Raw genomic sequence first — 24,876 nt, 5'->3', positions numbered from 1 at the left:
CTCGCTCGTCGTGCTGAGAGGAGACCCAAGGGACCGGTAATGCAGCTTTTTGGTGCCTGCGGTTGCAGGGGGAAGATTCCGTCGACCCACGGGAGATTTCTTCGGAGCTTCTGGTGCAGAGAGGAGGCAGACTACCCCCACAGCATGCACAAGCAGGAAAACAGTCGAGAAGGCGGCAGGATCAGCGTTACAGAGTTGCAGTAGTCGTCTTTGCTACTATGTTGCAGGTTTGCAGGCTTCCAGCGCGGTCAGCAGTCGATTCCTTATCAGAAGGTGAAGAGAGAGATGCAGAGGAACTCGGATGAGCTCTTGCATTCGTTATCTAAAGTTTCCCCAGAGACAGAGACCCTAAATAGCCAGAAAAGAGGGTTTGGCTACCTAGGAGAGAGGATAGGCTAGCAACACCTGAAGGAGCCTATCACAAGGAGTCTCTGACGTCACCTGGTGGCACTGGCCACTCAGAGCAGTCCAGTGTGCCAGCAGCACCTCTGTTTCCAAGATAGCAGAGGTCTGGAGCACACTGGAGGAGCTCTGGACACCTCCCAGGGGAGGTGCAGGTCAGGGGAGTGGTCACTCCCCTTTCCTTTGTCCAGTTTCGCGCCAGAGCAGGGGCTAAGGGGTCCCTGAACCAGTGTACACTGGCTTATGCAGAATTGGGCACATCTGTGCCCAAGAAAGCATTTCCAGAGGCTGGGGGAGGCTACTCCTCCCCTGCCTTCACACCATTTTCCAAAGGGAGAGGGTGTCACACCCTGTCTCAGAGGAAGTTCTTTGTTCTGCCATCCTGGGCCAGGCCTGGCTGGACCCCAGGAGGGCAGATGCCTGTCTGAGGGGTTGGCAGCAGCAGCAGCTGCAGTGAAACCCCAGGAAGGGCAGTTTGGCAGTACCAGGGTCTGTGCTACAGACCACTGGGATCATGGGATTGTGCCAACTATGCCAGGATGGCATAGAGGGGGCAATTCCATGATCATAGACATGTTACATGGCCATATTCGGAGTTACCATTGTGAAGCTACATATAGGTATTGACCTATATGTAGTGCATGCGTGTAATGGTGTCCCCGCACTCACAAAGTTCAGGGAATTGGCTCTGAACAATGTGGGGGCACCTTGGCTAGTGCCAGGGTGCCCTCACACTAAGTAACTTTGCACCTAACCTTTACCAGGTAAAGGTTAGACATATAGGTGACTTATAAGTTACTTAAGTGCAGTGTAAAATGGCTGTGAAATAACGTGGACGTTATTTCACTCAGGCTGCAGTGGCAGGCCTGTGTAAGAATTGTCAGAGCTCCCTATGGGTGGCAAAAGAAATGCTGCAGCCCATAGGGATCTCCTGGAACCCCAATACCCTGGGTACCTCAGTACCATATACTAGGGAATTATAAGGGTGTTCCAGTAAGCCAATGTAAATTGGTAAAATTGGTCACTAGCCTGTTAGTGACAATTTGAAAGTAATGAGAGAGCATAACCACTGAGGTTCTGGTTAGCAGAGCCTCAGTGAGACAGTTAGGCACCACACAGGGAACATATACATGCACACCTATGAGCACTGGGGCCCTGTGTGACAGGGTCCCAGTGACACATACATATAGGCCACAACCCTATGAGCACTGGGGTCCTGACCAGCAGGATCCCAGTGACACATAACAAACATACTGAAACCATAGTGTTTTCACTATGAGCACTGGGGCCTAGCCATCAGGATCCCAGTGAGACTGTGAAAACAGTGACAAACATCCTGACATACACTCACAAACAGGCCAAAAGTGGGGGTAACAAGGCTAGAAAGAGGCTACCTTCTCACACTTGTCTATATTCCTTCAGAAAGCCATGAACTCTTCATGACTGTCCTTACTCATGCAAGGAAACAAAAGCATCTCCAATATAATTAAAAAATAATAGTATAGAGGCAAACTCAAAAATATAAACTCCAGAGTAAAACACACAGGCTTCTAGTGATGAAAGACCTACTAGGCATAATAAAGACACATAGATTAGCTTTTCCCAACTTTCTTCCAGGCTCTAGGTCCGTCTGTTTACAGAGTAGATATAGGCCTCAAATCCAAAGCCAGGCCAGCAAAGTTCAGCTTCATCACACCAGCTTCTTGACTCCTGCAATTGTGATGTGGAGGCGAGTGTTGTGTGTTCTAAAAGGTGCTTTTGTGATGTTGTGGTAGTGATGTTGTGTCATTTGGTGGTGTTGTGCATTGCTGTGTGTGTGTGTGCCGCTGCTGTGTATCTGGGTGTTGTTGTGTGTTTTTTGCTTGTGTGTATGTGTGTGATGGGCGTAATGTGTGTAGTTGTATGTTTGTGTCAGTATCTGGCATTGTGTGTGTGTGAGTGTTAGTGTGAGGTAACATGTGTGTGTCACCCTTGCCAGCCATCCCAAGTGTGTATGTTTCGTGTGCGTAGGTATTTTGACATTTCACAACAGTGACAGGTAAGTGTGTATACTCACGGTTGGTGCTGTTGTCGTCGTTGCTGGTTCTGAAGTCTCTGGGCGAGCAGGAGCAGCAGGAAGACGTGTAGTTCTGGTTCCATGGCGGCTCTGGACAAGTATGTGTTCCTGGAGGTGAATGTCTCCTTATAAAGAGTTGGTTTCCACAAGGGTTTCCGTAGTGGTGTGACCGCGACGGAAACCTTGCTGGCTGTGTGAGCCTCTTAATCTTTCCGGCGGAAACTTGGTCTCTGCCGGTCTGAAGGTGGCTACCTTCGTCCGTGGCTGCTTGACCATTGTGGCAGTGCCCATGGTGCTTTGGCTGTATTCTGTTGGGAAAACCTCCATGGCCATAATATGGCAGTCTTCTTCTGCAGCCTGTTGGCCGTATGATGACGACCAACATGGCAGTCCTGTGACCGTCAAACTCGTAACGGCCCCCCTAGGGCTTAAAGAGGTAATCTGTATCTGAGCTTTGACAGTTTGAGATAACTGAGCACAAAAACTACTCTATGGGTAATCTGCACCCAAACCTCAACAGTTTGAGGTAAGTGAGCACACAGACTCCTCGAAGGGGTAATCTGCACCCAAGCCTTGACCGTTTGACGTAACTGAGCACACAAACTCCTCAAAGGGGTAATCTGCACCCAAGCTTTGGCCATTTGAGATAACTCAGCACACAAACCTCTCAAAGGGATAAACTGCACCAGAGCTTTGAAGGTTTGAGGCAACTCAACAAATTATTCAAAGGGTTAATCTGTACCTGAGTCTTGACCTTTCCAGATAACTAAACAAAATGTCACTGCAGAAGTCCAAGGAACAGTAAAGTAATAGCCTGTTCTGTGAAGCATTTAGCTTTTCTTGTCTAATAGTTCATGAAAATAACCAATGTCAATCCCTGGGTTGAACAAGCATGTGCAATCATGGCACAGGTGAGTGACTGTTGAGGTGTGAGCCTGTTGTGTGCCAGATGACCTCTCGGAGAAAGCTTCGCCACCACAGACACTCAAGTACTGAACGAGTTGTACTTGGCCAGTTTGCAGAGCCACAGTCGGATGCACCACCATAGTCAGATGCACCACCATAGTCGGATGCACCACCATAGTCATATGCACCACCATAGTCGGATGCACCACCATAGTCGGATGCACCACCATAGTCGGATGCACCACTTGACAAAGGAGGTTATTCACCCCAGCCCATGACAGAGGATCAGTAGCCCCAGCCTGCCTTGAGCCCCCTGAATGAGGTCTGACAGAATCAAAGGGATATTTTCCAAAAACATAAAGATAGTGTTTGAGGGACAATAGTTTAATTGTAAAACAGTATTTATTTGAGATGAAAACACGCATTTTCACACAATGTCAGGAGGGTGACTGGGCACTTAGTGGTTGCACTGCCACAATCTTTCTAAAGTTTGTATTAGTCAGGGCGTGTTTACCCTTTGCAGATGGTATTTCCTTGGTGTAATAGTACACGTGCTCCTGTGGCTGTTATTTCATGCCTCATGTGGAAAAATGTGACAATCTATACAGGTAACTTTTTGTGTAGTGTTTACAATATTGCCATCTCTTGGCTGTTCTACTTTCTAACTCCATTGGGTTCCTATGATCTAAGCTCTATTGTCTGAGGTTACAGGATCTCTCTAACCTCAAGGATGGATCTGCTGTCAATGGCATGACCTTGAGACCTAGCACAAAGATCTGTGTAACTCTTCACTTACCTGCAGGTACTTGTAGAGCTGTAAGATGGTTGCCATGGCAATGGATGGTGCAGATGATAGATCACCAATGACAGCCACGAGGATGCCTTTGCTCCAACATTCGTAGTTTGGAATTGGCTTTTCTCGCCCTGTTATTAAGCTCATGACAGATTTTGCTGCTTTCGCCTCATGGACAAATGAGTCATGAATATCAAAGCCCAGGGTAATATTGGGTAAAAGTTCAGTGTTCTTGTTGATTTCCTCAACGGCAAAAGCAAAGGCGAAGAAATGACGTAAATACCCAGTAGTTATGCTGCAGGAAAAGAGATATTGCTTTGAGGGCCAGGTATTGTGGAGTCAACTAGTTGCAGATGAAGACCCCAGATAATGATGCCCCTAGAGATGTATCTACCCTCACTTCCCTTCCCTTTTTAGGCTCCACCGCCCAGCGATATACTCACCCCAACTCTGTCCACAGATGCCTCACCCTGACCTTTCTTCCCAGCCCACCTTTGTAACACCCTACACCTCCGCACTGCTACAGTACTGCAGACATGTCTATATGACCTGCGGTAATAACATCACACACATAAATGACAATGCAATTTGTATTTGTAAAAGCCTGACCAAGCAAGTGAAGCTAAAAAAAATATATATATTTTCATGCATTTTACAAAATTGTCAGGAACAACACAAAATGTAAATGACTCTGTTTTGAAGTACTTTGACTGGCTTTGTCTCCATGAGCTTTCAGTCATTTAGAAATATTAGTCTTGAAAATACCTTCATGCTGGCAGGTCAAGAAAAAGTGCTCACCTGTATATTTCATGTTCAGTAATCAATAGGATTTGTCACATTCACATTGTCAGTTTCCCTCCCTGGGCTCTACAGGTTTAGAGAAAAGATCCCCATGGCCGCCATTTCCATAAGCGCTGCTAACAGTTCCAATGAGACTTTGGGTTAAAAGTGCACATCTCACCCAACATTGTTAAGTGAGATTCAAAGCGATTAAAAAAGAAATCCCCTAGACTATCAGTAATGGTTATCATGATACCTAGCACACAGATAACATAATTTTCCACGTACTCCTGACTAAATCAAACAGTATGACTTTAGAAGCCATTGCATAGTCCTTGGATGATCATCTGACTCTTATAGAAACCATCCCAGGGTTCTTGGATGATCATCCGACTCCGGTAGAAACCATCCCAGAGTCACTGGATGATCATCCGACTCCTGTAGAAACCATCCCAGAGTCCTTGGATGATCATCCGACTCCTGTAGAAACCATCCCAGAGTCACTGGATGATCATCCGACTCCTGTAGAAACCATCCCAGAGTCACTGGTTGATCATCCGACTCCTGTAGAAACCATCCCAGAGACCTTGGATGATCATCTGACTCCTGTAGAAACCATCGCAGAGACCTTGGATGATCATCGGACTCCTGTAGAAATCATACCAGAGTCCTTGGATGATCATCCGACTCCTGTAGAAACCATCCCAGAGTAACTGGTTGATCATCCGATTCCTGTAGAAACCATCCCAGAGTCCTTGGATGATCATCCGATTCCTGTAGAAACCATCCCAGAGTCCTTGGATGATCATCCGACTCCTGTAGAAACCATCCCAGAATCCTTGGATGATCATCCGACTCCTGTAGAAACCATTCCAGAGTCCTTGGATGATCATCCGACTCCTGTAGAAACCATCCCAGAGTCACTGGTTGATCATCCGACTCCTGTAGAAACCATCCCAGAGTCACGGGTTGATTATCCGACTCCTGTAGAAACCATCCCAGAGTCCTTGGATGATCATCGGACTCCTGTAGAAACCATCCCAGAGTCCTTGGATGATCATCGGACTCCTGTAGAAACCATCCCAGAGTCCTTGGATGATCATCCGACTCCTGTACAACCATCCCAGAGTCACTGAATGATTATCCGACTCCTGTAGAAACCATCTCAGAGTCCTTGGATGATCATCGGACTCCTGTAGAAACCATCCCAGAGTCACTGGTTGATTATCCGACTCCTGTAGAAACCATCCCAAAGTCCTTGGATGATCATCGGACTCCTGTAGAAACCATCCCAGAGTCCTTGGATGATCATCCGACTCCTGTACAACCATCCCAGAGTCACTGAATGATTATCCGACTCCTGTAGAAACCATCTCAGAGTCCTTGGATGATCATCGGACTCCGGTAGAAACCATCCCAGGGTCACTGGATGATCATCCGACTCCTGGAGAAACCATCCCAGGGTCACTGGATGATCATCCGACTCCTGTAGAAACCATCCCAGAGTCCTTGGATGATCATCTGACTCCTGTAGAAACCATCCCAGAGTCACTGAATGATCATCCGATTCCTGTAGAAACCATCCCAGAGTCACTGAATGATCATCCGACTCCTGTAGAAACCATCCCAGAGTCCTTGGATGATCATCCGACTCCTGTAGAAACTATCCCAGAGTCACTGGATGATCATCCGACTCCTGTAGAAACCATCCCAGAGTCACTGGATGATCATCTGACTCCTGTAGAAACCATCCCAGAGTCCTTGGATGATCATCCGACTCCACTTGAAACCATCCCAGAGTCACTGAATGATCATCCGACTCCTGTAGAAACCATCCCAGAGTCACTGGATGATCATCCGACTCCTGTAGAAACCATCCCAGAGTCACTGGTTGATCATCCGACTCCTGTAGAAACCATCTCAGAGTCCTTGGATGATCATTTGACTCCTGTAGAAACCATCCCAGGGTCACTGGATGATCATCCGACTCCTGTAGAAACCATCCCAGAGTCACTGTTGATCATCCAACTCCTGTAGAAACCATCCCAGAGTCCTTGGATGATCATCGGACTCCTGTAGAAACCATCCCAGAGTCACTGAATGATCATCAGACTCCAGTAGATACCATCCCAGAGTCACTGGATGATCATCCGACTCCTGTAGAAACCATCCCAGAGTCACTGGTTGATCATCCGACTCCTGTAGAAACCATCCCAGAGTCCTTGGATGATCATTTGATTCCTGTAGAAACCATCCCAGGGCCACTGGATGATCATCCAACTCCTAGAGTCACTGGATGATCATCCGACTCCTGTAGAAACCATCCCAGAGTCCTTGGATGATCATCCGACTCCTGTAGAAACCATCCCAGGGTCACTGGATGATCATCCGACTCCTATAGAAACCATCCCAGAGTCCTTGGATGATCATCCGACTCCTGTAGAAACCATCCCAGAGTCACTGGATGATCATCTGACTCCTGTAGAAACCATCCCAGAGTCACTGAATGATCCTCGGACTCCAGTTGAAACCATCCCAGAGTCACTGGATGATCATCCGACTCCTGTAGAAACCATCCCAACGTCACTGGTTGATCATCCAACTCCTGTAGAAACCATCCTAGAGTCCTTGGATGATCATCCGACTCCTGTAGAAACCATCCCAGAGTCACTGGTTGATCATCCGATCCCTGTAGAAACCATCCCAGAGTCACTGAATGATCATCCGACTCCTGTAGAAACCATCCCAGAGTCCTTGGATGATCATCCGACTCCTGTAGAAACCATCCCAGGGTCATTGGATGATCATCTGACTCCTGTAGAAACCATCCCAGAGTCCTTGGATGATCATCCGACTCCTGTAGAAACCATCCCAGAGTCCTTGGATCATCATCCGACTCCTGTAGAAACCATCCCAGGGTCACTGGATGATCACCCGACTCCTGTAGAAACCATCCCAGAGTCCTTGGATGATCATCCAACTCCTGTAGAAACCATCCCAGAGTCCTTGGATGATCATCCGACTCCTATAGAAACCATCCCAGAGTCACTGGTTGATCATCCGACTCCTGTAGAAACCATCCCAGAGTCCTTGGATGATCATTTGACTCCTGTAGAAACCATCCCAGGGCCACTGGATGATCATCCAACTCCTAGAGTCACTGGATGATCATCCGACTCCTGTAGAAACCATCCCAGAGTCCTTGGATGATCATCCGACTCCTGTAGAAACCATCCCAGGGTCACTGGATGATCATCCGACTCCTGTAGAAACCATCCCAGAGTCCTTGGATGATCATCCGACTCCTGTAGAAACCATCCCAGAGTCACTGGATGATCATCTGACTCCTGTAGAAACCATCCCAGAGTCACTGAATGATCATCGGACTCCAGTTGAAACCATCCCAGAGTCACTGGATGATCATCCGACTCCTGGTGAAACCATCCCAACGTCACTGGTTGATCATCCAACTCCTGTAGAAACCATCCCAGAGTCCTTGGATGATCATCCGACTCCTGTAGAGACCATCCCACAGTCACTGGTTGATCATCCGATCCCTGTAGAAACCATCCCAGAGTCACTGAATGATCATCCGACTCCTGTAGAAACTCTCCCAGAGTCCTTGGATGATCATCCGACTCCTGTAGAAACCATCCCAGGGTCATTGGATGATCATCTGACTCCTGTAGAAACCATCCCAGAGTCACTGGTTGATCATCTGACTCCTGTAGAAAACATCCCAGAGTCCTTGGATGATCATCCGACTCCTGTAGAAACCATCCCAGAGTCACTGGTTGATCATCCGACTCCTGTAGAAACCATCCCAGAGTCCTTGGATGATCATTTGACTCTTGTAGAAACCATCCCAGAGTCCTTAGATGATCATTTGACTCCTGTAGAAACCATCCCAGAGTCACTGGATGATCATCTGACTCCTAGAGTCACTGGATGATCATCCGACTCCTGTAGAAACCATCCCAGAGTCCTTGGATGATCATCCGACTCCTGTAGAAACCATCCCAGAGTCACTGGATGATCATCTGACTCCTGTAGAAACCATCCCAGAGTCACTGAATGATCATCGGACTCCAGTAGAAACCATCCCAGAGTCACTGGTTGATCATCCAACTCCTGTAGAAACCATCCCAGAGTCCTTGGATTATCATCCGACTCCTGTAGAAACCATCCCAGAGTCACTGGTTGATCATCCGATCCCTGTAGAAACCATCCCAGAGTCACTGAATGATCATCCGTCTCCTGTAGAAACCATCCCAGAGTCCTTGGATGATCATCCGACTCCTGTAGAAACCATCCCAGGGTCACTGGATGATCATCCGACTCCTGTAGAAACCATCCCAGAGTCCTTGGATCATCATCCGACTCCTGTAGAAACCATCCCAGGGTCACTGGATGATCATCCGACTCCTGTAGAAACCATCCCAGAGTCCTTGGATGATCATCCAACTCCTGTAGAAACCATCCCAGAGTCCTTGGATGATCATCCGACTCCTATAGAAACCATCCCAGAGTCACTGGATGATCATCCGACTCCTGTAGAAACCATCCCAGAGTTACTGGATGATCATCCAGCTTCTCCAGCAGTCATTTTCACATCACCAGGCTGGGAAAGTCATCACCTGAGTTTAGAAAGCTGTGCCTGATGATTCAAGGATGATTTGAAAATGATTATCTGATTTCTTCCCAAGCTGAGATTGTCTGTGATAAATTGGAGATGAGTTGAAAGTGATTATCCGAAGACCTCACTGTGAGAAAGTAGCCTCTTTCTAGCCTTGTTACCCCCACTTTTGGCCTATTTGTGAGTGTATGTCAGAGTGTTTTCACTGTCTCACTGGGATCCTGCTAGCCAGGGCCCAGTGCTCTTAGTGAAAACCCTATGTTTTCAGTATGTTTGTTATGTGTCACTGGGACCCTGCTAGTCAGGACCCCAGTGCTCATAAGGTTGTGGCCTATATGTATGTGTTCCATGTGTGGTGCCTAACTGTCTCACTGAGGCTCTGCTAACCAGAACCTCAGTGGTTATGCTCTCTCATTTCTTTCAAATTGTCACTAACAGGCTAGTGACCAATTTTACCAATTTACATTGGCTTACTGGAACACCCTTATAATTCCCTAGTATATGGTACTGAGGTACCCAGGGTATTGGGCTTCCAGGAGATCCCTATGGGCTGCAGCATTTCTTTTGCCACCCATAGGGAGCTCTGACAATTCTTACACAGGCCTGCCACTGCAGCCTGAGTGAAATAATGCACACATTATTTCACAGCCATTTTCACTGCACTTAAGTAACTTATAAGTCACCTATATATCTAACCTTTACCTGGTAAAGGTTAGGTGCAAAGTTACTTAGTGTGTGGGCACCCTGGCACTAGCCAAGGTGCCCCCACATTGTTCAGGGCAAATTCCCCGGACTTTGTGAGTGCGGGGACACCATTACACGCGTGCACTACATATAGGTCACTACCTATATGTAGCTTCACAATGGTAACTCCGAATATGGCCATGTAACATGTCTAAGATCATGGAATTGCCCCCTCTATGCCATCCTGGCATTGTTGGCACAATCCCATGATCCCAGTGGTCTGTAGCACAGACCCTGGTACTGCCAAACTGCCTTTTCAGGGGTTTCACTGCAGCTGCTGCTGCTGCCAACCCCTCAGACAGGTTTCTGCCCCCCCTGGGGTCAAGCCAGGCTTGTCCCAGGATGGCAGAACAAAGGACTTCGTCTGAGAGAGGGTGTTACACCCTCTCCCTTTGGAAAATGGTGTGAAGGCAGGGGAGGAGTAGCCTCCCCCAGCCTCTGGAAATGCTTTCATGGGCACAGATGTGCCCAATTCTGCATAAGCCAGTCTACACCGGTTCAGGGGACCCCTTAGCCCCTGCTCTGGCGCGAAACTGGACAAAGGAAAGGGGAATGACCCCTCCCCTGACCTGCACCTCCCCTGGGAGGTGTCCAGAGCTCCTCCAGTGTGCTCCAGACCTCTGCCATCTTGGAAACAGAGGTGCTGCTGGCACACTGGACTGCTCTGAGTGGCCAGTGCCACCAGGTGACGTCAGAGACTCCTTCTGATAGGCTCCTTCAGGTGTTAGTAGCCTATCCTCTCTCCTAGGTAGCCAAACCCTCTTTTCTGGCTATTTAGGGTCTCTGTCTCTGGGGAAACTTTAGATAACGAATGCAAGAGCTCATCAGAGTTCCTCTGCATCTCTCTCTTCACCTTCTGCCAAGGAATCGACTGCTGACCGTACTGGAAGTCTGCAAAACTGCAACATAGTAGCAAAGACGACTACTGCAACTCTGTAACGCTGATCCTGCCGCCTTCTCGACTGTTTTCCTGGTGGTGCATGCTGTGGGGGTAGTCTGCCTCCTCTCTGCACTAGAAGCTCCGAAGAAATCTCCCGTGGGTCGACGGAATCTTCCCCCTGCTACCGCAGGCACCAAAAAGCTGCATTACCGGTCCCTTGGGTATCCTCTCAGCACGACGAGCGAGGTCCCTTGAATCCAGCAACTCTGTCCAAGTGACTCCCACAGTCCAGTGACTCTTCAGTCCAAGTTTGGTGGAGGTAAGTCCTTGCCTCCCCATGCCAGACTGCATTGTTGGAAACCGTGACTTTTGCAACTACTCCGGCTTCCATGCACTTCCGGCGGAAATCCTTTGTGCACAGCCAAGCCTGGGTCCACGGCACTCTAACCTTCATTGCACGACTTTCTAAGTTGGTCTCCGGCGACGTGGGACTCCTTTGTGCAACTTCGGTGAGCACTGTTTCACGCATCCTTGTAGTGCCTGTTTCTGGCACTTCTCTAGGTGCTATCTGCTGCTGAGAGGGCTCCTTGTCTTGCTCGACGTCCCCTCTCTCTCCTGGTCCAATTTGCGACCTCCTGGTCCCTCCTGAGCCACAGCAGCGTCCAAAAATGCTAACCGCATGATTTGCAGCTAGCAAGGCTTGTTGGCGTTCTTTCGGCAGGAAAACACTTCGGCACGACTCTCCACGGCGAGTGGGATTCGTCCACCAAAGGGGAAGTCTCTAGCCCTTTTTGTTCCTGCAGAAACCTCAGCTTCTTCTGTCCAGTAGAAGCTTCTTTGCACCCACAGCTGGCATTTCCTGGGCATCTGCCCATCTCCGGCTTGCTTGTGACTTTTGGACTTGGTCCCCTTGTTCCACAGGTACCCTAGATTGGAAATCCACAGTTGTTGCATTGTTGGTTTGTGTCTTTCCTGCATTATTCCTCTATCACGACTTCTATGTCTTTTGGGGAACTTTAGTGCACTTTGCACTCACTTTTCAGGGTCTTGGGGAGGGCTAATTTTCTAACTCTCACTATTTTCTAATAGTCCCAGCGACCCTCTACAAGGTCACATAGGTTTGGGTTCCATTCGTGGTTTGCATTCCACTTTTGGAGTATATGGTTTGTGTTGCCCCTATCCCTACGTGTCCCCATTGCATCCTATTGTAACTATACATTGTTTGCACTGTTTTCTAAGACTATACTGCATATTTTTGGTATTGTGTACATATAACTTGTGTATAATTGCTATCCTCATACTGAGGGTACTCACTGAGATACTTTGGCATATTGTCATAAAAATAAAGTACCTTTATTTTTAGTATATCTGTGTATTGTGTTTTCTTATGATATTGTGCAAGTGACACTTGTGGAACTGTAGTAGCTTCACACGTCTCCTAGTTCAGCCTAAGCTGCTCTGCTAAGCTACCATTATCTATCAGCCTAAGCTGCTAGACACCCTATACACTAATAAGGGATAGCTGGGCCTGGTGCAAGGTGTAAGTACCCCTTGGTACTCACTACAAGCCAGTCCAGCCTCCTACACTCACAGGGTAAGATTATCCCTGATGACTTGAGAATGAGCTGAAAATGACTATCTGAAAACTTCAACTGGTGAAGTTGATCCTGATGACTTGAGGACGCTTTAAGATAAATAATTGATTACTTTACACACTTCGCCGTTTTGTATGAACTGAACTGGCTCCTGACACTTTGAGAAGGATTATTTCCTGAACATGTCGTCAATTGTGGTTTGATTTTTGTTACTAAAATGCATGGATCTGCTGAAGGTGTCATGCACAGGGCTATGTGGCTGCTATAAAAAATATTCCAATATTTAGCAACAGTAAAAAAAAGACAAATTCGGGGATTGTATGTCTCTTATTGAGCTCCAGTGAAGCAGAGGCATATTTAGGTGGAAGGTAGCTAAAAGAAAATACATTTTGGCTTTAAAAAAACTCAGGAGACTCCCACTGGAATTGGTCTTTTTGTCATGTAAACTATCGGATTACGATATTCTGAGCTCTAATAGCAGTAAGGCTCATCAATACCAAGCAGGACTCCTCATTCCAAATCAGGTGAGAAATGTAGGTGCGCTGGAAATGCCTCTTTCTAGCCTTGTTACCCCCACTGTTGGCCTGTTTGTGAGTATATGTCAGGGTGCTTTCACTATCTCACTGGGATCCTGCTAGCCAGGGCCCTGTGCTCATAGTGAAAACCCTATGTTGTCAGTATGTTTGTTATGTGTCACTGGGACCCTGCTAGCCAGGACCCCAGTGCTCATAAATTTGTGGCCTTTATGTATGTGTTCCCTGTGTGGTGCCTAACTGTCTCACTGAGGCTCTGCTAACCAGAACCTCAGTGGTTATGCTCTCTCTGCTTTCTAAAACTGTCACTGCAGGCTAGTGACTAATTTTACCAATTCTCATTGCCACACTGGAACATCCATATATTTCCCTAATTCCCTAGTATATGGTACTGAGGTACCCAGGGTATTGGGGTTCCAGGAGATCCCTACGGCCTGCAGCGTTTCTTTTGCCACCCATAGGGAGCTCTGACAATTCTTACACAGGCCTGCCACTACACCCTGAGTGAAATAACGTCCACGTTATTTCACAGCCATTTTTCACTGCACATAAGTAATTTATAAGTCACATATATGTCTAACCCTCACTTGGTGAAGGTTGGGTGCCAAGTTACTTAGTGTGTGGTCACCCTGGCACTAGCCAAGGTGCCCCCACATCGTTCAGGGCAAATTTCCCGAACTTTGTGAGTGCGGGGACATCATTACACGTGTGCACTACGCATAGGTCACTACCTATGTGTAGTGCCACAATGGTAACTCCGATCATGGCTATGTAACATGTCTAAGATCATGGAATTGTCACCCCAATACCATTCTGTTACTGGGGGGACAATTCCATGATCCCCGGGTCTCTAGCACAGAACCCGGGTACTGCCAAGCTGCCTTTCCGGGGTTCCCACTGCAGCTGCTGCTGCTGCTGCCAACCCCTCAGATAGGATTCTGCCCTCCTGGGGTCTGGGCAGCCCACACCCAGGAAGGCAGAACAAAGGATTTCCGCTGAGAGAGGGTGTTACACCCTCTACCTTTGGAAATAGGTATGAAGGGCTAGGGAGGAGTAGCCTCCCCAGCCTCTGGAAATGCTTTGATGGGCACAGATGGTGCCCATCTCTGCATAAGCCAGTCTACACCGGTTCAGGGATCCCCCAGCCCTGCTCTTGCGCGAAACTGGACAAAGGAAAGGGGAGTGACTTCTCCCCTGACCACTACCTCCCAGGGGAGGTGCCCAGAGCTCCTCCAGTGTGTCCCAGACCTCTGCCATCTTGGATTCAGAGGTGTTGGGGGCACACTGGACTGCTCTGAGTGGCCAGTGCCAGCAGGTGACATCAGAGACCCCTCCTGATAGGTGCTCACCTCTCTTTGTAGCCAAACCTCCTTTCTTGGTAGCCAAACGTCCTTTTCTGGCTATTTAGGATCTCTCAGATAACGAATGCAAGAGCTCACCAGAGTTCCTCTGCACTTCCCTCTTCGACTTCTGCCAAGGATAGACCGCTGACGGCTCCAGGACGCCTGCAAAACCACAACAAAGTAGCAAGACGACTACCAGCAACATTGTAGCGCCTCATCCTGCCGGCTTTCTTGACTGTTTCCTGGTAGTGCATGTTCTGAGGGCTGTCCGCCTCCATCCTGCACTGGAAGCCAAGAAGAAATCTCCTGTGGGTCGACGGAATCTTCCCCCTGCTAACACAGGCACAAAATAACTGCATCACCGGTCCTCTGGGTCTCCTCTCATCCTGACGAGCATGGTCCCACGAACAAAGGAGCTGGGTCCAAGTGTCTCCCACAGTCCAGTGGCCCTTCAGTCTAAATTTGGTGGAGGTAAGTCCTTGCCTCCCCACTCCAGACAGCAAACCTGTGTACTGCGTGATTTGCAGCTGCTCCAGCTTCTGTGCACTTCTCCAAGGACTCCCTTGTGCACAGCCTAGACTGGGTCCCCAGCACTCCGTCCTGCAGTGCTCAACCCGCTGAGTTGGACTCCGACATCGTGGGAGTCCCTCTTTTTGTGACTCTGAGTTCACAGACATTCTAAGTGCCTGCTCCGGTACTTCTGCGGAGGCTGCCTGCTTCTGCTGGGGTTCTCTGCATTGGTGAGCACCCCCTCTGTCTCCTCCTTCAATGGGCAACATCTTGGTCCTTCCTGGTCCCCAGCAGCACCCAAAAACCTCTACAGTGACCCTTGCAGCTAGCAAGGCTTGTTTGTGGTATTTCTGCGTGGAAACACTTCTGCAACATCCAGCATGCCGTGGGACATCTTCCATCCAAAGGAGAAGTTCCTAGCCCTTTTCGTTGTTACAGAATCTTTGGCTTCTACCACCCAGAGGCAGCCCTTTTGCACCTTCATCCGGGGTTTCGTGGGCTCTAGCCCCCCCTGGACACTATTGCAACTCTTGGACTTGGTCCCCTTCCTTTACAGGTCCTTAGGTCCAGGAATCCGTCTTCAGTGTTTTCCTGGTTCTTATGGTTCTTGCAGAATCCCCTATAACGATTATTGTGTCTTTCTGGGGTAGTAGGGTAACTTTACTCCTACTTTCTAGGGTCTTGGGGTGGGGTATTTTCGACATCCTTACTGTTTTCTCACAGTTCCAGCGACCCTCTACAACCTCCCATAGGTCTGGGGTCCATTCGTGATTCGCATTACACTTTTGGAGTATATGGTTTGTGTTGCCCCAAGACCTATGTCTACCTATTGCATTCTTTTGTGATTCTACAATGTTTGCACTACTTTTCTTACTGTTACTTACCTGTTTTGGGTTTGTGTACATATAACTTGTGTATATCACTTACCTCCTAAGTGAGGGTATTCTCTGAGATACTTTTGGCATATAGTCACTAAAATAAAGTACCTTTAGTAACTCTGAGTATTGTGTTTTCTTTTGATGTTGTGCTACATGATATAAGTGGTATAGTAGGAGCTTTGCATGTCCCCTAGTTCAGCCTAAGCTGCTTTGCCATAGCTACCTTCTATCAGCCTAAGCTGCTAGAAACACCTCTATTCTACTAATAAGGGATAACTGGACCTGGCACAGGGTGTAAGTACCACAAGGTACCCACTATAAGCCAGACCAGCCTCATACATTGGTGGTGCAGCGGTGGAATAAGTACTTGCAACTGCTTTACCACTTTGTCATTTGGTGTTTTTCATAAGAAAATCATATAGCAAATAGATCAGTATATGTACACTTAACCAAAACAGTTTACTTTTCTACTCTAAAACTTTTAACAAAGTTTCTGAAAAGTTTTGAAAACTTCTAAAAGTTTTCCCAAAGTTTGAAAAAGTTTTTTTCTCTGTGCTTTCTAAAGTTCTAAATCTTTTTCTCTCACGGTCCTTAAACCTTTACTATCATGTCTTCAGTAGAGCCCACTCCCAAAAACATTAATGCAACATATGAGAGTTTGAACTATAAAGGTGTGAGGTGTCTCTGAGTGGATAGAGGTTTAAGTATAGGTAAGAATCCAACAAAAGAGTTCCTCTTTAACCTGCTCATTGAGGATGACCAGAACCAGTCTGGCCCATCTCAGGAAAGGGTAGAAAAAAGGGAGGCTTCCCAGTCACACTCAGAGGAGTTCCCTGAAGATGCTGGGGAGGGTTCTTACAAAGTCCTGCCCCCTAGCAGGCCACCTAGTGACACTGGTAGTGTTAGAATGTCACACATTAGTAGGGCATCTTTCACTCCTAGAGGCCAGGTTACTAGGGTCCAGTCAGTTAGGGACAAGTCTCTCTCTAAAAATTCCCACATTTCCTCTGTGTCCAAACATTCCCAACCCTCCCACCCTGAGGATAACTTAATGGAAAGGGAACTCAGAAAGCTGAGGTTGGAAGAGATCAGACTGAAGCTTAAACAGCAGCAGCTGGCCTTAGACAGGGAATCCCTAGACATAGAGAGGGAAAGACAGAGATTGGGGTTAGTTCCCCATGGTGGCAGCAGCAGTGTTTCAGATAGTAATCCTGTTAGAGAGCGATATTCTAGAAACCTGCATAAGATGGTCCCCCCTTACAAGGAGGGGGAAGACATTAACAAGTGGTTTGCTGCACTTGAGAGGGCCTGTATGGTACAGTTGGTCCCTCAAAGGCAGTGGGCTGCTATTTTGTGGCTATCTTTCAATGGAAAGGGTAGGGATAGGCTCCTTACTGTTAAACAAAGTGAAGCTAACAATTACACAGTATTGAAGGATGCACTCTTGGATGGATTTGGCTTAACCACTGAACAATACAGGATTAAGTTCAGAGACACCAGAAAAGAGTCCTCTCAAGACTGGACAGTTTTTGTGGACTGTTCAGTGAAGGCCTTGGAAGGTTGGTTGCATGGCAGTAAAATTTCTGACTATGACAGCCTGTATAATCTTATTCTGAGAGCATATTCTTAACAATTGTGTGTCTGACTTTTTGCACCAATACCTAGAAGACTCTGATCTGACTTCTCCCCAAGAATTGGGAAAGAAGGCAGACAAATGGGTCAGAACAAGAGTGAACAGAAAAGTTCATAAAGGAGGTGACAAGGATGGCAAGAAGAAAGATGGTGAGTAATCTCAGGATAAGCGTTGGGATTAAGGTAAAACTAAAGATCCTTCTTCAAATCCTAAACACTCTTCAGGGGGTGGGGATAAATCATCTTCTTCCTCTTCTTCACAACCCACACACATTAAAAAGCCTTGGTGCTTTGTGTGTAAAAATAAAGGCCATAGGCCAGGGGATAAGTCCTGCCCAGGTAAACCCCCTGAACCTACCACCACTAATACATCATCTCTAGTGCCCATAGTAGTAGTGGTAATAGTGGTGGGACTGCTGGCAACAGTCAAAATAAGGGTGTAGTTGGGCTCACTTATGGGTCCGTCATAGAAACTGGGGTAGTCAGTCCCAAGACAGTTTCTGTCACACCTGGTGGTATTGGCCTTGCCACACTGGCTGCTTGTCCCCTTACAACGGATAAGTACAGGCAGACAGTTTCAATAAATGGTGTTGAGGCTCAGGCCTACAGAGACACAGGTGCCAGTATCACTTTGGTGACTCAAAACCTAGTGTCTCCTGAACAACAAATCATTGGACAACAGTACAAGATTATTGATGTCCATAACGCCACTAAATTTCTTCCCTTAGCTATAATTCAGTTTAGGTGGGGTGGAGTTACTGGCCCTAAGAAGGTGGTAGTATCACCTAGCTTACCTGTAGACTGTCTCTTAGGTAATGACCTAGAGGCCTCAGGTTGGGCTGAGGTAGAGTTTAATACCTGTGCAACCATGCTGGATCCCTGAGGAATTGCCTGAGGAATTGCTTCGTCTCATTTCAGCTGAAATGAAAAAGCAAATGAGAGAAAAAGGCCTGAAAACTCAGGATCCCTCTCTAACAACAGGTAAAAAGGGCATCAAAGTATTCCCTACCCACCCTGCCATTCAGGATACCATTCCTGTGGTGGAAGAAACCTCTCCTGGGGTGGCACCTGTACCAAGGGAATCATCAGCTAGCACAGCTGAACTCCCTGAGGTAGAAGTACCTCTCTGTGGGATAACTAACATTGGTGAGAAAAAGAGCACCATTTTAGTTAACACGGAGCATCCCTTCAACCCTCCCAGAGAAACTTTAGTGCAGCAACCCTGAACTGCCTCACAACACTTAGGACAGCAGCCCTGCCCTAGTGTGGAGCTCATAGGACAGCATCCCTGCCCTGCTCCAACTCAAGAGAAACAGCAACCCTGTTCTCTCTTACAGCCATATGGACAACGTTTTTGCCCAGCTATGGCTTTACTTAGACAGCATCCCTGTCTGGCATTCTCATCATTTGATATAGGGCCAGTGGACAATCCCCACTGCTCTAAAATAAAACATACTAATAGGAACTCTGAGAATATAACTTCACATTGTTGGCTAGCTAAAAAACTTCAAACGGGGTGGTTTACATCCTCACAGCTTAGTAACCATATAGTGGATGATAAAGGGAGTAACCAATCTATTGCAGAGCTATTCTCCACTTATCACCACTTAGACAATAAAGACTCAACTGGCAAAGGTTAGCCTTATTGTCCTTCGTTTGGGGGGGGGTGTAGGAAGGTAGTCTCTTTCTAACCTTGTTACCCCCACTTTTGGCCTGTTTGTGAGCATATGTCAGGGTGTTTTCACTGTCTCACTGGGATCCTGTAGGAGGCTGGCCTGGCTTATAGTGGGTACCTTGTGGTACTTACACCCTGTGCCAGGTCCAATTATCCCTTATTAGTAGAATAGAGGTGTTTCTAGCAGCTTAGGCTGATAGAAGGCTGAACTAGGAGACATGCAAAGCTCCTACTATACCACTTATATCATATAGCACAATATCATAAGAAAACACAATACTCAGAGTTACTAAAAATAAAGGTACTTTATTTTTATGACAATATGCTAAAAGTATCTCAGAGAATACCCTCACTTAGAAGGTAAGTAATATAGACAAGTTATATGTACACAAACCCAAAACAGGTAAGTAACAGTAGGAAAAGTAATGAAACAATGTAGAATCACAATAGGATGCAATAGGTGAACATAGGTCTAGGGGCAACACAAACCATATACTCCAAAATTGGAATACGAATCGCAAATGGACCCCAGAGCTATGGGAGGTTGTAGAGGGTCGCTGGGACTGTGAGAAAACAGTAAGGGTGTCAAAAATACCCCACCCCAAGACCCTAGAAAGTAGGGAAAAAGTTACCCTACTACCCCAGAAAGACACAATAGTCGTGATAGGGGGATTCTGCAAGAACCACAAGCACCAGCAGAACACTGAAGACGGATTCCTGGACCTGAGGACATGAAAAGGAAGGAACCAAGTCCAAGAGTCGCGATAGTGTCCAGGGGGGGCAGGAACCCAGGAAACCCTGGATGAAGGTGCAAAAGGGCTGCCTTTGGGTGGAAGAAGCCGAAAAGCCTTCAACAACGAAAAGGGCTAGGAACTTCTCCTTTGGATGGAAGATGTCCCATGGCGTGCTGGATGTTGCAGAAGTGTTTCCATGCAGAAATACTGCAAACAAGCCTTGCTACCTGCAAGAGTGGCGTTAGAGGTTTTTCGGTGCTGCTGAGGACCAGGAAGGACCAGGATGTCGCCACTTGGAAGAGGAGACAGAAGAGGCGCTTAGAAACTCAGAGAGCCCCAGCAGAAGCAGGCAGCACCCACAGAAGTACCGGAACAGGCATTTCGAAGATTTGTGAACCGGAGTCACAAAAGGAGGGTCCCACGACGTCGGAGTCCAACTCAGAGGGTTGAGCACTGCAGGACGGAGTGCTGGGGACCCAGGCTAGGCTTTGCACAAAGGAATCCTTGGAGAAGTGCACAGAAGCCGGAGCAGCTGCAAATCACACAGTACACAGGTTTGCTGTCTGGTGTGGGGAGGCAAGGACTTACCTCCACCAACTTTGCACAGAAGGGCCACTGGACTGTGGGAGACACTTGGACCCAGCTCCTGTGTTCCAGGGACCACGCTCGTCATGATGAGAGGGGACCCAGAGGACCGGTGACGCAGAAGTTTGGTGCCTGTGTTGGCAGGGGGAAGATTCCGTCGACCCACAGGAGATTTCTTCTTGGCTTCCAGTGCAGGGTGAAGGCAGACAGCTCTCAGAGCATGCACCACCAGGAAACAGTTGAGAAAGCCGGCTTCCTGTAAAGGAAGGGGACCAAGTCCAAGAGTCACGCAAGTGTCCGGGGGGCAGTAGCCCACTAAATCCCTGATGAAGGTGCGAAATGGCTACCTCCGGGTGGAAGAAGCCAAAGATTCTGCAACAACGGAGGTGCCAGGAACTTCTCCTTTGTCAAAGAGATGTCCCAGGGCGTGCTGGAGGATGCAGAGTTATTTCCATGCAGAAATACTGCAAACAAGCCTTGCTAGCTGCAAGAGTCGTGGTTGAGGATTTTGGGTGCTGCTATGGCCCAGGAAGTACCAGGAAGTTGGCCCATGGAGGAGGAGACAGAGGGGGCATTCACCATCTCAGAGAGCCCACGCAGAAGCAGACAGCACCCGCAGAAGTACCTGAACAGGTACATAGAAGATCTGAGGACAGGGGTCAACTCAGAGTCACAAAGGAGGGTCCCACAACGTCGGAGTCCAACTCAGCGAGTTGGGCAATGCAGGACGGAGTGCTGGGGACCAGGGCTAGGCTGTGTACAAAGGAAGTCTTGCACAAGTGCACAGAAGCCCGAGCAGCTGCAGTTCACGTAGTACACAGGATTACTGTCTGGCGTGGGGTGGCAAGGACTTACCTCCACCAAATTTAGACAGAAGGGCCACTGGACTGTGGCAGACACCTGGGCCCAGCTCCTGTGTTCCAGGGACCACGGTCGTCAGGATGAGAGGGAACCCAGAGGACCGGTGATGCAGAAGTTTGGTGCCTGCGTTAGCAGGGGGAAGATTCCGTCGACCCACAGGAGATTTCTTCTTGGCTTCCAGTGCAGGGTGAAGGCAGACAGCCCTCAGAGCATGCACCACCAGGAAAAAGTCGAGAAAGCCGTCAGGATGAGGCGCTACAATGTTGCTGGTAGTCTTCTTGCTACTATGTTGCGGTCCTGGAGCAGTCAGCGGTCGATCGTTGGCAGAAGTCGCAGAGGGAAGTGCAGAGGAACTCTGGTGAGCTCTTGCATTCGTTATCCAAGGAATAGCCCAGAGGAGAGACCGTAAATAGCCTGCAGAGGAGGATTGTCTACTGAGAAAGGTAAGCACCTATCAGGAGGGATCTCTGACGTCACCTGCTGGCACTCGCCACTCAGAGCTGTCCATTGTGCCCCAACACCTCTGTATCTAAGATGGCAGAGGTCTGGGACACACTGGAGGAGCTCTGGGCACCTCCCCTGGGAGGTGCTGGTCAGGGGAGTGGTCACTCTCCTTTCCTTTGTCCAGTTTTGTGCCAGAGCAGGGCTGGGGAATCCCTGAACCATTGTAGACTGGCTTATGCAGAGATGGGCACCATCTGTGCCCATCAAAGCATTTCCAGAGGCTGGGGGAGGCTACTCCTCCCCAGCCCTTCACACCTATTTGCAAAGGGAGAGGGTGTAACACCCTCTCTCAGAGGAAATCTTTTGTTCTGCCTTCCTGGGCCGGGGCTGCCCAGACCCCAGAAGGGCAGAATCCTGTCTGAGGGGTTGGCAGCAGCAGCAGTGGAAACCCCTGAAAGGCAGTATGGCAGTACCCGGGTTCTGTGCTAGAGACCCGGGGGCTCATGGAATTGGCCCCCCAATACCAGAATGGTATTGGGGGGACAATTCCATGATCTTAGACATGTTACATGGCCATGTTCGGAGTTACCATTGTGACGCTATACATGGGTAGTGACCTATGTATAGTGCACGCCTGTAATGGTGTCCCCGCACTCACAAAGTCCAGGGAATTTGCCCTGAACAATGCAGGGGCACCTTGGCTAGAGCCTGGGTGCCCACACACTATGTGCAGTGAAAAATGGCTGTGAAATAACGTGGACGTTATTTCACTCAGGCTGCAGTGACAGGCCTGTGTAAGAATTGTCTGAGCTCCCTATGGGTGGCAACAGAAATGCTGCAGCCCATAGAGATCTCCTGGAACCCCAATACCCTGGGTACCTAAGTACCATATACAAGGGAATTATATGGGTGTACCAGTGTGCCAATGAGAATTGGTAAATTTAGTCACTAGCCTGCAGTGACACATTTAGAAAGCAGAGAGAGCATAAACACTGAGGTTCTGGTTAGCAGAGCCTCAGTGATACAGTTAGGCACACACAGGGAACACATACAGGGCACATACTATGAGCACTGGGCTCCTGTCAGTGACACAACCCCCCTCAAACGAGGGATAATAAGGCTAACCTTGCCCAGATGAGTCTTCATTGTCTAAGTGGAAATATCTTGAGAGTCCATCTGCATTGTAGAGGGTGCTCCCAGGTCTATGATCTGCTGTATAGTCCATTCCCTGTAGGGAGATGGACCACATCAACAATTTAGGGTTTTCCCCTTCATTTGTTTTTGCCAAAGTAGAGGTTTGTGGTCTGTTTGAACAATAAATTGAGTAACAAACAGGTATGGTTTCAACCTTTTCAGTGCCCTGACCACAGCAAAGGCATCCCTCTCTATGGCAGACCAACACTTTTCTCTAGGGGTCAACCTCCTGCTAATAAAAGCAACAGGCTGATCCTGGCCCTCAGTATTAAGCTGTAATAGCACTGCCCCAATCCTCAATTCAGAATCATCAGTCTGGACTATAAACGTTTTGGAGTAGCAAGGGCTTTTTAGGAGAGGTGCAGAGCACGTGGCCTGTTTGAGCTCATCAAAAGCTTTTTGACAGCTAGCTGTCCACAACACTTTTTTAGGCATCTTCTTACTAATGAGGTCATTAAGAGGAGCTGCAATGGAGCCATAATTCTTGATGAACCTCCTATAGTACCCTGCGAGGCCTAAAATGGCTCTCACCTGGGTTTGAGTTGTAGGGGGAGCCCATTCCATAATGGTCTGGGTCTTCCCTGGCAGTGGTGCAATCCGTTCCCCACCTACCAGGTGGCCCAGATAAACCACTTTTCCCTGCCCTATCTGGCACTTTTAGGCCTTGATAGAGAGGCCTGCCTTTTGCAGGGCCTCCAAAACTTTCCACAGGTGGACCAGGTGATCATCCCAGGTGGAGCTAAAGACAGCTATATCATCTAGATATGCTGCACTAAAATCTTCCAACCCTTGCAGGACTGTGTTCACCAACCTTTGAAAAGTGGCAGGTGCATTCTTCAGACCAAAAGGTGTCACGGTGAATTGATATTGCCCTCCAATGTTGAAAATGCTGTCTTGGGTTTAGCATCTTCTGATAATTTAATCTGCCAATGCCCTGCAGTTAAATCAAAAGTGCTTAGATACTTGGCAGAAGCCAGTGTATCTATCAGCTCATCTGCCCTAGGTATAGGGTGAGAATCTGTATTGGTTACTTGGTTGAGCCCTCTATAGCCAACACAAAACCTCATCTCTTTTTTACCATCCTTACTGTGAGGTTTTGGGACAAGCACCACTAGGCTAGCACATTGGGTTTCTGAAGGCTCAATCACTCCTAAGTCTAACATTTTCTGAACCTCTTGTTTTTTGCTGTCCCTGACATGGTCAGGCTGCCTATAAATTTTACTTTTAACAGGTAAACTGTCTCCAGTATTGATTGTGTGCTCACACTAACCACTGGTACCTGGTATCAATGAGAAGAGTTCAGAAAACTGATATAAAACATTCACACAGTTGTCTTTCTGTTCAGCAGTAAGACAATATGCTAAAACTACTCTCTCCACTAAGGCATCAGCTTCAGTGGTGGAGAAGAGATCAGGGAGAGGGTCACTCTCTTCTTCCTGTCCCTCATCTGTTGCCATGAGCAGGGTCAGTTCAGCCCTGTCATAGTAGGGTTTCAGGAAGTTGACATGAATCACCCTAAGGGGACTCCTGGCAGTGCCCAGGTGTCCCAAATAGGTAAGCTCACCCTTCTTTTCAACAATTAGATGGGCTCCACTCTATTTGTCCTGGAGTGCACTTGGGGCCACAGGCTCCAATACCCACACCTTCTATCCTGGTTCGTACAGGATCAGGACTGCCACCTAGTCATGCCATTGC

The 24,876-nt window shown here is 48.0% G+C and overlaps 1 protein-coding gene across 1 annotated transcript in view; it reads right to left on the bottom strand.

Annotated features, from left to right (window-relative positions):
* The window catches only part of LOC138262488 (vomeronasal type-2 receptor 26-like), a 376,030-nt gene extending 371,133 nt beyond the window's left edge, over positions 1 to 4,897 (bottom strand). Inside the window, exons 1-2 of the mRNA XM_069212381.1 lie at positions 4,863 to 4,897; positions 4,161 to 4,452 (exon numbers count right to left, since the gene is read on the bottom strand). Coding sequence (XP_069068482.1) covers positions 4,161 to 4,452; positions 4,863 to 4,897 — 327 coding nt within the window. The remainder of the gene's footprint in view (positions 1 to 4,160; positions 4,453 to 4,862) is intronic.
* Between the last annotated feature and the right edge of the window lie 19,979 nt (positions 4,898 to 24,876).

The sequence above is a fragment of the Pleurodeles waltl genome, chromosome 10, assembly GCF_031143425.1.
Source record: "Pleurodeles waltl isolate 20211129_DDA chromosome 10, aPleWal1.hap1.20221129, whole genome shotgun sequence".
NCBI classification, from domain to species: Eukaryota; Metazoa; Chordata; class Amphibia; order Caudata; family Salamandridae; genus Pleurodeles; species Pleurodeles waltl.
This window is presented reverse-complemented; position numbering and strand designations above follow the sequence as displayed.